Below are 13,048 nucleotides of genomic sequence, written 5' to 3'. Positions count from 1 at the left end.
CGCACACACAGTGGCCAGTATGAGCTCCGAGGCCGGGGGAGAAGGCTTGCAGCTCCTGTGCTGAGCTGGGGCTGGTAAGTGATTTGCATAAGCGGATGTCGGAGCCTTGATGGCAGGATTATTTATTTATCTATTTGTGAATTTAGGTCACAGATTTAGATTTACTCTGAAACAACCTTGTCTCAAGTCACGTTACCACATAGGAGGCACACTCTGAACCTACCTGTATAGAACTTCATAAGGGAAGGTACCAGCAATTTGGTAGAGAGAGGATGGTTCTCAATCATCTCAAAAAACTTCTGAGTTCTCGGCTGAACAGAGGGGTTGGTCATAAACATGACCTCCACCAGCTTGGCCACTAGGTAAGGGTTCCGGATGTAGTTCTGGTTGCACAGCATGACCACGAGGAACATGACAATGTCCTGAGTGCAGGGCTCGTACAGCACCTGAGGAGAGTATCTGCAGAGAGGCAAGAGCCTGAGGTGAGAGCTCCACAGGGAGAGAAGGAGACTCACAACACAGGAGAAAGATACTGGAGTGCATGGTTCAAAATGACGTGAACCCTGGAACCTCACAGATTTAAAGTAAACCTGAGTGCTGGCTGTACTATGCTTTAGAAAGTAAGCAAAGGCAATAATACCTCTACTTCCCAAGCACTGGTATTATGGGAATGCACGACCACGCCCAGCTTTGCAATGGACAACCTGAGTTCCAACTCTAGGACCCAACTGTTAGTAGGAGAGAAACAATTCCCACAAACTGCCTTCTGACCTTCACAGGAGCTCTGTGGCACTCAAGGACCCCATGCACACACAAATAAATACATGTAATTAAATTTTTTAGCCAGGCAGTGGTGGCACACACCTTTAATCCCACCACTAGGGAGGAAGAGGCAGGTGGATCTTTGAGTTTAAGGCCAGCCTGATCTACAGAGTGATGAGTTCCAGGACAGCCAGGGCTACACAGAGAAACCCAGTCTCAACCATCACCGGATCCCTGTAAATGAGTGCTCTCTGCATGTACACCTGCATGGCAGCAGGGGGCATTTGATCCTAGGATATATGGCTGTGAGCCACTGAATGGTTGCTGGAATTGATCTCTAGCCCTTGGGAAGAGCAGTCAGTGCTCCTAACTGCTGAGCCATCTCTCCACCCCCTGCCCCCAATTTAAAAATAAAGTTCGAATTTTAAGAAATTAAAAATTAGAAATAGCTGAGGAGTGTACAGACAACAGTCCAGGTGACCTTACATGGATAGTTGGTTTTCAAAATGTCAGAAGTCCATAGAATTGATGCTACAAAAATTTATATATTAATGTCCATTCTGATTAGAGACCTGTCTGCTCCTGACAGCTTCCTATTGTGGATTCTAAGAAGAAACTGAGCATCCTTGGAGTTATGCCAGTTGTGTGGTGACAGCCACTAGGCAAGAACTGCCTCTCTCCAGCTACAGACAAATTACTGTCCAGAAGAGGACACACATGCAGAATAGTCGACTGATTATATCTGCCTAGACAGAGTAATCAGCCCTTAATAATCCTGCATCACTAAGGTCTGTCAGAGGACTCTGGGCCAGAAGGCTGAAGATTTGATGCTCGAACGTTCGGTAGTATAGGGGCTTCTCAGGTGTTCAGCAGTCTCTATAAATTGGCTAAGTTTTAGAAGCTACGTTTAGTGCTTCCCATAACTTCAGTTAACTCAGTCATTCTGGATTTCTGACGGGGTTGAAGACCCATAGTCTCATAGCCAATCCTGGCTATTTACTTTGAGAGAAAAGATCTGAGTAGATAGCTTTCAGCTGACATTCATTCTAAAGACAAAAAAAAAAAAAAAAAAAAAAAAAAAAAAAAAAAAAAAAAAAAGCCAGGATCAAAAGTAAGTGTTTTAGTTAGAAGAGATGACAGAGGTGCTGGTTAGTCAACAAAATGATGGACTGGGTATTAGGACTATCTTGTACCTCACTGGTACAATTAGGAATAAGTATGCTCTAACTAACTGTATTTTGAGAGAAAAGTTTTACTTAAACAGGAAGAGTGATATGTACGAGGAGCTAAGTGGGAAGGAGTACTAAGAGGAAGAGATGGAACAAGGAGAGAAGATGAAGAAGAAGAGAAGCTAGGTGATGGGGGGGGGGGGGGGATGGAGGCAGATGTTCACATGTCTCCACCAGTCAAAGATAGCTTTTATATCTAGGTTGGGTATTGGGTTACGCTCCTGATTGAGCATTACCAAACTTATAAAGCCTTTGATTAACATTTTTAAAAAATTGTATAAAAGCAAAAAGGAAAGGGGGGCCATGGGACAGAGGTTTTCTAGGGAGGGGAAATGGGGAAAGTGGATGGCATCTTAAATGTAAATAAAATAAGAAAAAAAGAAGAGAAAGATCAGATAAATATCCTCATCTAGATCTTATGATAAATATCCCCAGTAAGAACTATCTCCACTTATCTCAGGTCTTATGAGAATGTGTAACCTAATTGACCAGGTACCTATCAACACCTTTCCGGTTGGTTCTTTTCAATAAATTTTAAGAGTGACTGAAAAAAAAAATTTTTTTTTTAAGTGAGTGTCTTTAAGTGTGCTTAGAATCAACTTTAAAATGTGATTATTGAAATTCTAACACTGGGTTTACTCAGCAATTGAACCTTTAATCACATTTAAATTTCTTGCCATTCCTGCACATCACCTAGGCTTCACAGCAGAGCTGGACCTGGTGGCAGCCAAGTAGGTGAGGTAGGTGGCTCTGCTGTGGTCCCATCTGGAGAGACCACCCCCGCCCCTGGGTGGCTGCAGCACTCAGGAGAGGCCCCTCCACCGCTGGAATGAATGCAGGAAAGTGGCAGGCAGGCAGGCTACCCGACTCAATCACCATCCAAACCCGTGTTGGATCGGCCCACCCCAACATCTACCTCATCTATGAACTGGTGGAGCATAGGAAAGGGCTGGTCCTGCAGACCCAGAGCTGCAGGATCTCCATGACACAGGGCAACAACAGGATATCTGAGAGGACCCTGTACTGACGGTGGAGAGGAAGCCAGGGGCCTCCAATCAGCCCAGTGACTCATTAGAATGAATACTGGCAAGTAAAGAGGTAAGGACAAAAGTTATACTGTGTGACACATTGTGACACAGTGCAGCTTCCATGATGATAAGTTTTTATGTTTTATTTTATTTTTGTTTTCTACTTCCTTTGGAAGGTAGGTTACAAGGGTGAAGGGAGGGTCCGAGGGGACAGGGAAATGAGCAGGACTGGAGTGCATGATGTGAAAATCACAAAGAATCAATAAAAAGCTGAGAAAAAATTTCTTGCCATTCAAAAATCCACATTATCACTACTGACTGGGCCTGCATGGGGATGGCTTGTCTGTTCTTCTGCTGAATGAGGGAGAGTCTCACTTGTAGACCAGGCTGGCCTGGAACTCACAATGCTCCTGCCTGAGCTTCCAGGTGCGGGAATTACAGGTGTGCACCACCAAGCTCAGCCGGGGTAGCTTTTAGGACATAACACAAACTTGTTTTTTTTTTTAACTTGGGATTTGTGTTGTTGCTGGCCTATGCCACTTTTGACTTTGAAACCAGACTTCACAAACATCCCTCTGCTAACCAGTGCCATTCCCAGGATGCTATGATGAGGAGTCACCTCTCTCGGTTCCAAACTGAAAAGTGAAGGCCTTTGTTTGTGCTTTTTGTCTTTGCGGGTACTGTGGGTTGGGTCCAGGCTCTTTATACTCTGGGCAGCTGACCTGAGGGTCCCACTGAGAGGCCAGGGGAGGCTCAAGGCCCTGTGAGCATTTTAGGAAAACAAAAAGCCAAACAAAAAGCCTAACTCCTCCCAAATATCAGACAGGATGAAACTAGTTCTTTACGAAGCTTCTCCAGTTTTACAAATGGTCACATTTTTGGTTCAAATACAGCAGTGGGTATTTTTGGTTTTGGACATTTACTGGGACATCTCTCAGGAACATATTCAATTATAAAGCACTCTGCTCAGGTTTCACAGAGAATTTGTCACCCAGATCCCGCTTCTGTCCTGGAGATGATACTGGAATCGGTTACTGCTGAACAGGATTTATGTCTCCAATTTCTAAGCGGAGTTCAGGTAAATGGAGTTACAAAACCTCAGACGTAAATGAAGCTGTGCTAACAACACGGCTCATGGTACCATGCACAGTAAATAAGCAAAAGAACATACAGTATGGGATGTACTTACTGAACAATAAAAAATAAAAATTCAGCAACGTCTTCTACATAAAACTCAGGCAATGCTGCAAATACCTTGGGGACTTCTGAATTTAAAGGCAGTGTTACGCTGCAGAGGAGAAAAAAAGGACAACTTACAAATGACATCATGGCACGTTGATTACCAGGGGCATTGTACTTCTAAATACCCCCATTTTAGAAAGAGTGGCCCTTACTGTGTAACACACCTGTGTAAAAAGTACATGGGCAAACAACTGTGACCTTTAGATGTGCAGAAAGGCTAAGGGAGACGTGGGCGTGCTTTGGTGAGTGTTTGCCTCATCTTGATTTCTTGCTAGACTTAAGGCAGTAGTTAAGATGGGAAAGAAACCCAAAGGTCATATTTGGTCACTTTGAGCCACTCATACTGAATGGACAAAGCCAGCATATATTTTATATTAGCTTCCCCAGTCTTTTAGGGACACAGACCAACCTCACCAATACCTGTGACCTAGGAGTTTCACAATAAACTTAAGAGCCATGACTTAAACAGCAGTGATGATCCTTGGCTCTCCTAGACTTGGTGTTAGGAGGCTCAGGAGTCTGTTATCTCTAGCACTTTGCTTCCAACTTATAAACATCTTTTCTAGCCATCCAATGTTACACAGCAAAGTTTTAAAATGACAGCCATTCAAAAACACATGGGAAATACTAATACAGCTTCATATGTATTACATTGAACTACAATCTGACAATTGAAACATAACTCCTTGGCAGGGTAAGGATCTGGCTTTAGTAACGACTGAAGAACAAGTACGACAAGGCAGCAGGCACAGTGGAGACGAGGCAGAGGAAAGCACACTCACTCAGGATATGCAGGGTCCAGGATGCGCAGCATCAGCTGAATGAGAAGGCCATAAAAATTCAGACATCTTCTTAGGAAGCTCTCGTCAAGTAAGCCAGCGTCAGCACAGGCCTTGCACCGTACCAGTTTCTGTGGAAGGAGATGTGCCCCCACCCGTAGATTAGCAAGTGAAAACCAGAAAATGTAGCTTGTCACAGAAACCAGAGACACACTTTCCTCTCTGATGCCACTAGTCAAGAGAACCCATGAGCAGCTGACATTCAGCTCTATACTCTGAACATAAACACAGGAAATGCACATATGTTTCTGTTTCCTGAGCAAGAGTTTTACCAGCAGGGATGTTTCTGTCAGTAGTTAGGTTCTTTGAACAGACCATTTTTAATTAGACATAAAGAACAAGGGGGCAGGTGAAGGGGATCTTTCTACGACCACGCACTGTGTCGCCTGCTGTGATAACAAGGTTGCATGTCCAGGGGAGCATGGGTGTGGCAGGGCATGAAGGTCTTCACGAGCTCAGGGAAGGGTGTGGAGGTTACACTGCAGCTGAGAACACTTACTAAAAATTCACTGCATACGCACTTTTATGTTCTCTGCTGAGATTGAAATAATGAGGTACAGAAATACACACGGTATCAACAAGTTTTAAATAGTTAAATAGTTGAGAGAAAAGAACAACAAAAAAATAACAAGGACATGTGTGCTCGCTCAAGGTGCTTATCGCTTATTCTGGTGAGATTACTGGTATGAAGCTGGCCATAACTACGCCAGCGGACAAACCTTCAGCTGGGTTTTACAGCGCTTCAACATCTCGCGGTGTCTGGTGGCCAGTGGGGAATCTTTCCACTGGCTTTCATTATTTTTCAAATCTTCCACGGTTCTGAAATTAACAAAACAAACAGAAATCCTAACAATCAAATGAAAGAAAACACCCAGGTCCATCCTATCTCGGACTCTCTAACATAACTGTTTCATACTTAAGTACTTTGCATGTTTCTACGTATGTATGTTTGTTTTGCAAGAGTTTCTCTTTATAGCCTTAGCTGTCCTGAAACTCACTCTGTAGACCAGGCTGTTCTTGACCTCTCAGAGACCAGCCTACCCCTGTCTCCTGAGGGCTGGAGAGGTGGCTCAAGGGTTAAGAACACTGTTGCTCTTGCAAAGCTTTGGTAAATTTCCCAGTTCTGGGTCTGCTGTCTCCTGATCTCCATGGGCACTGCACATACACGGTGCACAGACACACATGAAGGAAAAATACTCATACATATCTAATATAATTAGATAAATCTTTAAAAAAAGAATATAACAAATTGCTTCAAAAATTTATGGCCAATGAACTAAAACATAGAAGTATAAAAAAGAACAGACTAAGACACTATTATATGTGGAAACCAAACAATCTACAGAGTTGCCAAGCAGTGGCACATGCCTTTAACTATAGCACTCAGGAGGCAGAGCAGGCAGATCTCCGTGAGTTCTAGCCAGGACGGCTAAGGCTACAAAGAGAAAGCTGGTCTGAAAACAAACAAACAAATGGATGTACAGTTTAGGTTAGTGTACATGGTGAGGAATGTATAGTTACAGATATTCAATGTGACAGTTTTCCTGACAGCCCAACTAGACCAAATTGAAGTGGTTTTGGATGGCCTGGCCAGCAAAGGTCTGTTTTCATGTGCTGAGATGCTTGTTTGCTTGGAGAGGCTGACTATCCAGAGATGCTTAAGTTAGAAACAGCAATGGTGCCTTTGGGCTCCTTAGACACAAACACAGGCCAAAGGTGAATTACTCGTTTCTCTTTATTATCATAGGAAATCAGGGTTTGACGTCCAGAGCAAGATGGTACACCTAGAGGGCAGGCATTCTTCACAGTGGTCCCTGGTCATTTTCATACCAGCGGAAACCGACTTTAGTAATCACATACAGAGAAGAACACCAAGGGCTCAGAGATGGAGCCCTGGATCACTTTATCACCTGAAGAACACTGGACAAATGAGCACCGATATGGGAGTAGAGGCAGACAGCACCCTGCAACCTACACAGCCTGCTCTCAGATACACTGAACACAGCCAACGCCTTGTGCCTAAGAGGAAGCGGGCACAGCAAGTCAGGACAGGGAGCATGACACATACCTATTGAGCTCACGAATGGCTCGGAGTCGGCGAATGTAGCGACGACAACTAGGCAGAATAGAGAGGTGGTGAGCGTGCAGGGTGAGAAAGAAACATTCAGTAGGGAATTTTGGCTCAGAAAACGGAGGCTGATCGCCATCTACAAAGAAAAACAAACAAACAAACAAACAGGAATCCTTCTGTGAAATCAGTTACAAGTCTTTTTTTTTTTTTTTTTTTTTGGTTTTTCGAGACAGGGTTTCCCTGTATAGCCCGGGCTGTCCTAGAACTCACTCTGTAGACCAGGCTGGCCTCGAACTCAGAAATCCGCCTGCCTCTGCCTCCCAAGTGCTGAGATTAAAGGAATGCACCACCACCGCCCGGCCAGTTACAAGTCTTAAGAAAGAAGTTTAATTCTGAAGTAAAATAGGTTAAGAATATTTCTGTGTGCATGTGTGTGAGGACATGGTGTGCATGTATGTATGATGTGCATGTGTGTGGGGAGCTGATAGAAGGCGGCCATCATCCTTGCAGCCATCTTGAGCTATATACCCTGACAAGAGACTTGATTACAATAGCCTACAACAGCTGAGCACACTCTGATAACATCTTGGTTTAGATACCCAGGATTTTCCCTTGGGTGTGTGAGACTTAAAGGTGTGTGACTTAAGGGCGTGACTTAGAGATCAGATTTAGAGACAAGACCTAAGGGCATTATTTAAAGGCGTGGCTTAGAAGTGAGACATAAAAGAGAGACGCAGACAGAAGAAATTATTATTATTAAGTATTAGGCACTTTGAGTAGGTATTTGAGACTCGAAACAGGCAACTATTATTAGACACTTAGCACTTGGAGAAAGAACTTGGAACTTGGAGGCACTAGGGACTAGGGACTAGGAACTAGGAAATCAAGACTTAGGACTTGGACTAGGAAGAGAGACTGAAAAATAAATGGGACTGAATCACACTCTGGTCTCCATTCCTCGATTCCATCCTCACTCTCTCTTGCTGAACCCCGACCCACAGACCACAGCAGCTTGGGGCAGTGTGGGCTCTGACAACTTAGCCCCCAAGGTTTTTGGCAGTGCGGGTTCCAACACTGATAGAACGGTCCCCGACATTTTGGCCCCCAAAAGCAGGGCAGAGCGGCTCTCAACACGTGTCTGTGTGTAAGAACATGGTGTGCATGTGTGTGTGTGTGCGTGTATGATGTGCATGTGTCTGTGTGTAAGGACATGATGTATATGTGTTTGAGGACACGGAGTGCGTGCGCACGCACATATGTAAATGATGTGTGTGCTTGTGTGTGTGAGGACATGGCATGAATGTGTGAGTACATGGCTTTGCAGACATGAGGCTGGAGCTTGTGTCCTTATACACTTCAGTATTGGGACTGGGTATTTCACTGAACATAGACATCACGAGCTTGAAGGGGATGATACAAAGGTCATCCCAGCTCCTTCCCCCAGTGCACTGCCATGTGCAGCTTTTCAGAGGGCCATGGAAGCTGAGCAAAGGCCTACGCTTGTCTCACAGTGCTCTACTGATCAAGTGAGCCGTCTCCCCAGCCCAGGAAATATTATTTTGTGTTGTTTTGAGACAGGGTCTTCTCTATGAACTTCTGGCTGTCCTGTAACTCAGAGAGATCAGTGCCTCTCAGTGCTGGATTAAAGTATACATCACTAAGTGCAGCCTCCAAGAATATTTTTTAAATTACAAACTTATATGATGTTGCAAGAGAAATAAATTCCTCATGTTTTAGTTAATGTCCTATATCGTCTTTTCTGATTAAATGTTGGCATAAATCAATCTTTTATGATGTGTCTTCCTGATATACTCTATAAAACATCTTCATTTTCTAAGCTGAACATATTACTTTAGTCTGAAATGATTAGGCCACATTAATAAACTACAGCCATTTTCTTACATTTGTGTTTGTGATCTTCTCAGAAGAACTATGTACTAAGCCATCAATGTTGCGAGTGGAGGCAGAAACTAGAATCATGGAGAGTGTACCATTATATAGCACTTTTCAGTCAGCACACAACTGGGCTCACAGGGTAGAGTTGACATTCCACCCTTGTATACAAGTATGGTGGTCAGACCACTTCAAGCACTTACTGCTTTTTGTGTAAAACCATTCAAATAATCCCGAGTGTATATGAAATACACCGGAGCTGCCACTGAAGCCCATCAGGGTTTCTTCTGCACAGCTGCATCCTTAACCAGCTGCACCGCTGCAAGGGAAAAAGGTCTTGCTGCTTAGAAGACCAGGCAGGAGGAGTGCTTGAGTCTACGAACGTGAAGGATGGCTAGGCAACACAGGGGCTGAGTCTTGAACTCTTAAGCTACTCCTACCAGGGACACTGGGGCTCTAAGAACTGTCCTCCTTGTGCCTCTGTCACCTCGGCAACTTCCAGTCAAGTACTGCCAAATTATACTTTAGAGCGATGAAATGAATCGTTAAAAAGCATCTGCTGCTTTCTTTTCTTCTTGATCTTGGAGGGCAGGGTCTATGCTGACCTTGAACTCATGAGTCTTCTATCTCAGTCTCCCGAGTGGAGTGCTGAGGCTATCAGCATGCACTGAGAAAGGCTGAGCACTAAGTAGTCACTTTTCTAGAAGGTGTCCCTCTGATCGTGGCAGTTCCATTTTCAAGGAATTAGGAACTCATTCTACTCCACCCAGAAGCAAGATTATTGTTATCACACCTTAAAATAGGCACAGTTTCAACTATCAAGATATAACACAAGCCGGGCGGTGGTGGTGCACGCCTTTAATCCCAGCACTTGGGAGGCAGAGGCAGGCGGATTTCTGAGTTCGAGGCCAGCCTGGTCTACAGAGTGAGTTCCAGGACAGCCAGGGCTACACAGAGAAACCCTGTCTTGAAAAACCAAAAAAAAAAAAAAAAAAAAAAAAAAAAAAAAAAGATATAACACAAAATCTATAGAATATCAAGTTGCTGTTTTGGGGCTGGAGAGATGGCTCAGCAGTTAAGAGCACTGGCTGTTCTTCCAGAGGTCCTGAGTTCAATTCCCAGCAACCACATGGTGGCTCACAGCCATCTGCAATAGGATCCATGCCCTCTTCTGGCATGCAGGTACACATGCAGATCGGGCACTTATAGACATAAAATAAATAAATAAATCTTGTTTAAAAGATGCTGTTTTACGTTCACACCCATCTGTTCTATGAATCTTTGTGGAGTAATTTGAGGATGAATGTTTGCTATGCTAATTTTAACTATGTCTGTCTGTGTCTGTGTCTCTGTCTCTCTGAGCCAGGTGGAGGAGAGAGGGACACGGCAAGGACCAGGCAACTCACAGAGCTCTGTCAGCCACGTATTCACATCCTCCATCGTTGCATTTATCCGTGTCTCATCGTTCGGGAGAGTGATCCGACATCTCGGGTGGAATATGTAAGTGGGGTCGACTGTTTCTAACTTGATTTTTGTACTTAGCTGCTGCAGGACCCAAAGGAGATTCAGCATAAATCCATCTGTAGACACCAACCGATCATCTGCCTGTGACATAAGCCGCAAAGCAATTGAAACAACTGTTAGGCACACATTTCACAAATTCGGCACAGCTTTCTATGAAAGCACATTCAAATGTAACCAGGCCGGAAAACCAGTGACAGGACATGTGGCGACCACTGTCAATCAGCTAACAGGTGCTAGCCCAGCAAGGTTCCATCCACCCACTACCACAGACTCACTGACCTCTACAATAACCCCAGGGTCCATACAATACAATTCACATTTTAGAAAAGAACTGTAGACCAGAGAATCAAGTCAGTAAGTAAAAATACAGTAACTGTAGCTGCCTTTCTCTTTCTTACTGCTCAGTACTTCGCCCACGTGATAGCTTTCTCATCTTAAACAGTGAGCACGGTCCTGTGTGAGTAACAGAGGTTCAGAAGTCACTACACACTCCGAACTATTCTAATGGTTTACATGTAAAAGGCTCACAGGTTAGCTGCCACTCTTAACTCCACTTAGCAAATGAAGAAACTGAGGCATGGAGAAATAACTATCAGGTATGGCCAAATTACAGAATACACGCGGCAAAAGCCAGCTGTAGATGTGACCGAATATAAAACTGTAGACTTACATAGAACATGATGGGGTTTTTGCACATGACCTCTTTTGACTGAGTAGTTCTTGGCTGTTGAATTATGGGTGACACTGCCATGTGACAATGTCAACAAATGACATACCAGAACACTAATGAGCATCAAAGACACTGGGATTTTCCAATTCTGTATACTTTTATTCTTTTGCTTCTAAGACATTATTATAAACAATCTACAATTTAAATTTTCCATGAACACTGGAATCCTCATGAGTTCTTGGTGCCTCCTCAAGTCTGCTTCCAACCCTACTCTCTTTCATTTCATGGCTGACACATGCCTTCTTCTATGGATTCTACTACAGTCCTCATTGGTAAACCCTGGCCAGACTCAAAAGCATGGTTTCTTTTGTTACCTGCCCATGTCCCCCATCACAAAGGCCTGTGACTTGCAATAAAGCTGGCTCATTTCGAAGCTAACATGCTATCACCAAGAGGGCTCTTCTCTCAGTCTTGCAATGACCAGCGCTTTTAATAAAAGGCTGCTCTGCTACCTGATCAAAGTATGGCACTCTACAAGTCCTCCTGCATCCTTCACACTTCCACCACCAACTACTACTGTCTGGATGCTTATGCTTGCATGTCCACCCCCTGCCCAATACCTTGAGCAGGGTGCTTGCCTGTCTCATTCTGTGCTGCCTTTCTGACTCCCAGAACCCAGTGTGGGAGGTGCTAAGTCAAGTCTGCACTGGAGAAACAGGTTTAATGAGTAACTGAAAGGACTTGGGGACTCCTACCTGCATCTGGGCTTTCTTCATATTGGCATTGACAATGGCCGCCATGTAACTGAGAGCCGCTTCACGGGTTTCGCCGTTTAACAAAATACTATGTAGAATCTTGAAAAGTTCTTGCTAAATTATTTTCAAAATAAAAAAAAAACAATTGATTTCTTTTTAACTTTAAGAAGAGCCTCCCGATCCCAAATTCCTCTCCCATGTCCACTCCTTGTAGGGAACTCAAGTACAATCAACAAATAGAAGTGTGTGTATGCGCGCCTTCAATAGGAAGGGTGTTGAGTAGTCAGTGTTAATAAATAGCCTTTGCTAGATGTTGAAACTAATAAAAAGTTGTTTTAAAAAACAAAAAACAAAAACAAAACAGCCTTTGTATCTTCTCCCTCGCTTGACCAGTGTGGCCTCGATACTTTTCCAGTTTAGAACGGGAGGTATAGTAAGCTGGAGAGAGCATGGCCACCAGACACAGGAGCCCCAGCTCAGTCTGCTCTGTCCCTCTACAAAGTCTGCTCCTTCAACGTTTCGCTGAACTTTGTCATAAAGGCAGAACCATTGATTAACTCACTGGGAAATCACATTGAAAAGAATCTCGTTGGACGGCCTACCTCATAGAGCATACGTAAAGTTTCTTTCACTTGGGCATGACACTCCCTGAAAAGTGGCATAGCTAGGTTTCAGTCACTGGGAGACACTCTGACTGGCATGAAGCAGCAGCAGCAACAAGTGCTAAAAGCCTTGGGCGTAGGGTCTAGATGGAAAGCCTTGTTTTTAAATTGTCTGACTTCTATGACACGAGTGACCTGGGATCCTTAGACTTAAGGGACAGGCCCTTCTTCCCTAGGGAGGCGCTCTCTCTCCTCTCAACACCTACCCGTCCCAGCTCCAGGTAATGCTGTAGTGACTGGCTGACCACGCGGGTGTTCTCCAGGGTAATGGCAGGCCCTGAGAAGTATTTCTCAACCACCTTTGCCTAAAAGAAAAAAGGGATTCATGCAATCAGAAAGAGCACAGTGAGCATCAGGATGAGCTGAGCAGCTG

At 44.2% G+C, this 13,048-nt stretch overlaps 1 protein-coding gene across 3 annotated transcripts in view; it reads right to left on the bottom strand.

Moving 5' to 3' along the window:
- The window catches only part of Ube4b (ubiquitination factor E4B), a 91,628-nt gene that overhangs the window by 20,911 nt on the left and 57,669 nt on the right, over positions 1-13,048 (bottom strand). For all 3 annotated transcript variants that reach the window (XM_034501875.2, XM_076933728.1, XM_076933727.1), the window contains 8 exons: positions 12,882-12,980; positions 12,014-12,127; positions 10,471-10,669; positions 7,169-7,307; positions 5,820-5,919; positions 5,044-5,171; positions 4,209-4,307; positions 224-459 (listed from right to left, as the gene is read on the bottom strand). In XM_034501875.2, the coding sequence (XP_034357766.1) occupies positions 224-459; positions 4,209-4,307; positions 5,044-5,171; positions 5,820-5,919; positions 7,169-7,307; positions 10,471-10,669; positions 12,014-12,127; positions 12,882-12,980 (1,114 nt within the window). The remainder of the gene's footprint in view (positions 1-223; positions 460-4,208; positions 4,308-5,043; positions 5,172-5,819; positions 5,920-7,168; positions 7,308-10,470; positions 10,670-12,013; positions 12,128-12,881; positions 12,981-13,048) is intronic.

Source organism: Arvicanthis niloticus, chromosome 5, assembly GCF_011762505.2.
Source record: "Arvicanthis niloticus isolate mArvNil1 chromosome 5, mArvNil1.pat.X, whole genome shotgun sequence".
NCBI lineage: Eukaryota > Metazoa > Chordata > Mammalia > Rodentia > Muridae > Arvicanthis > Arvicanthis niloticus.
This window is presented reverse-complemented; position numbering and strand designations above follow the sequence as displayed.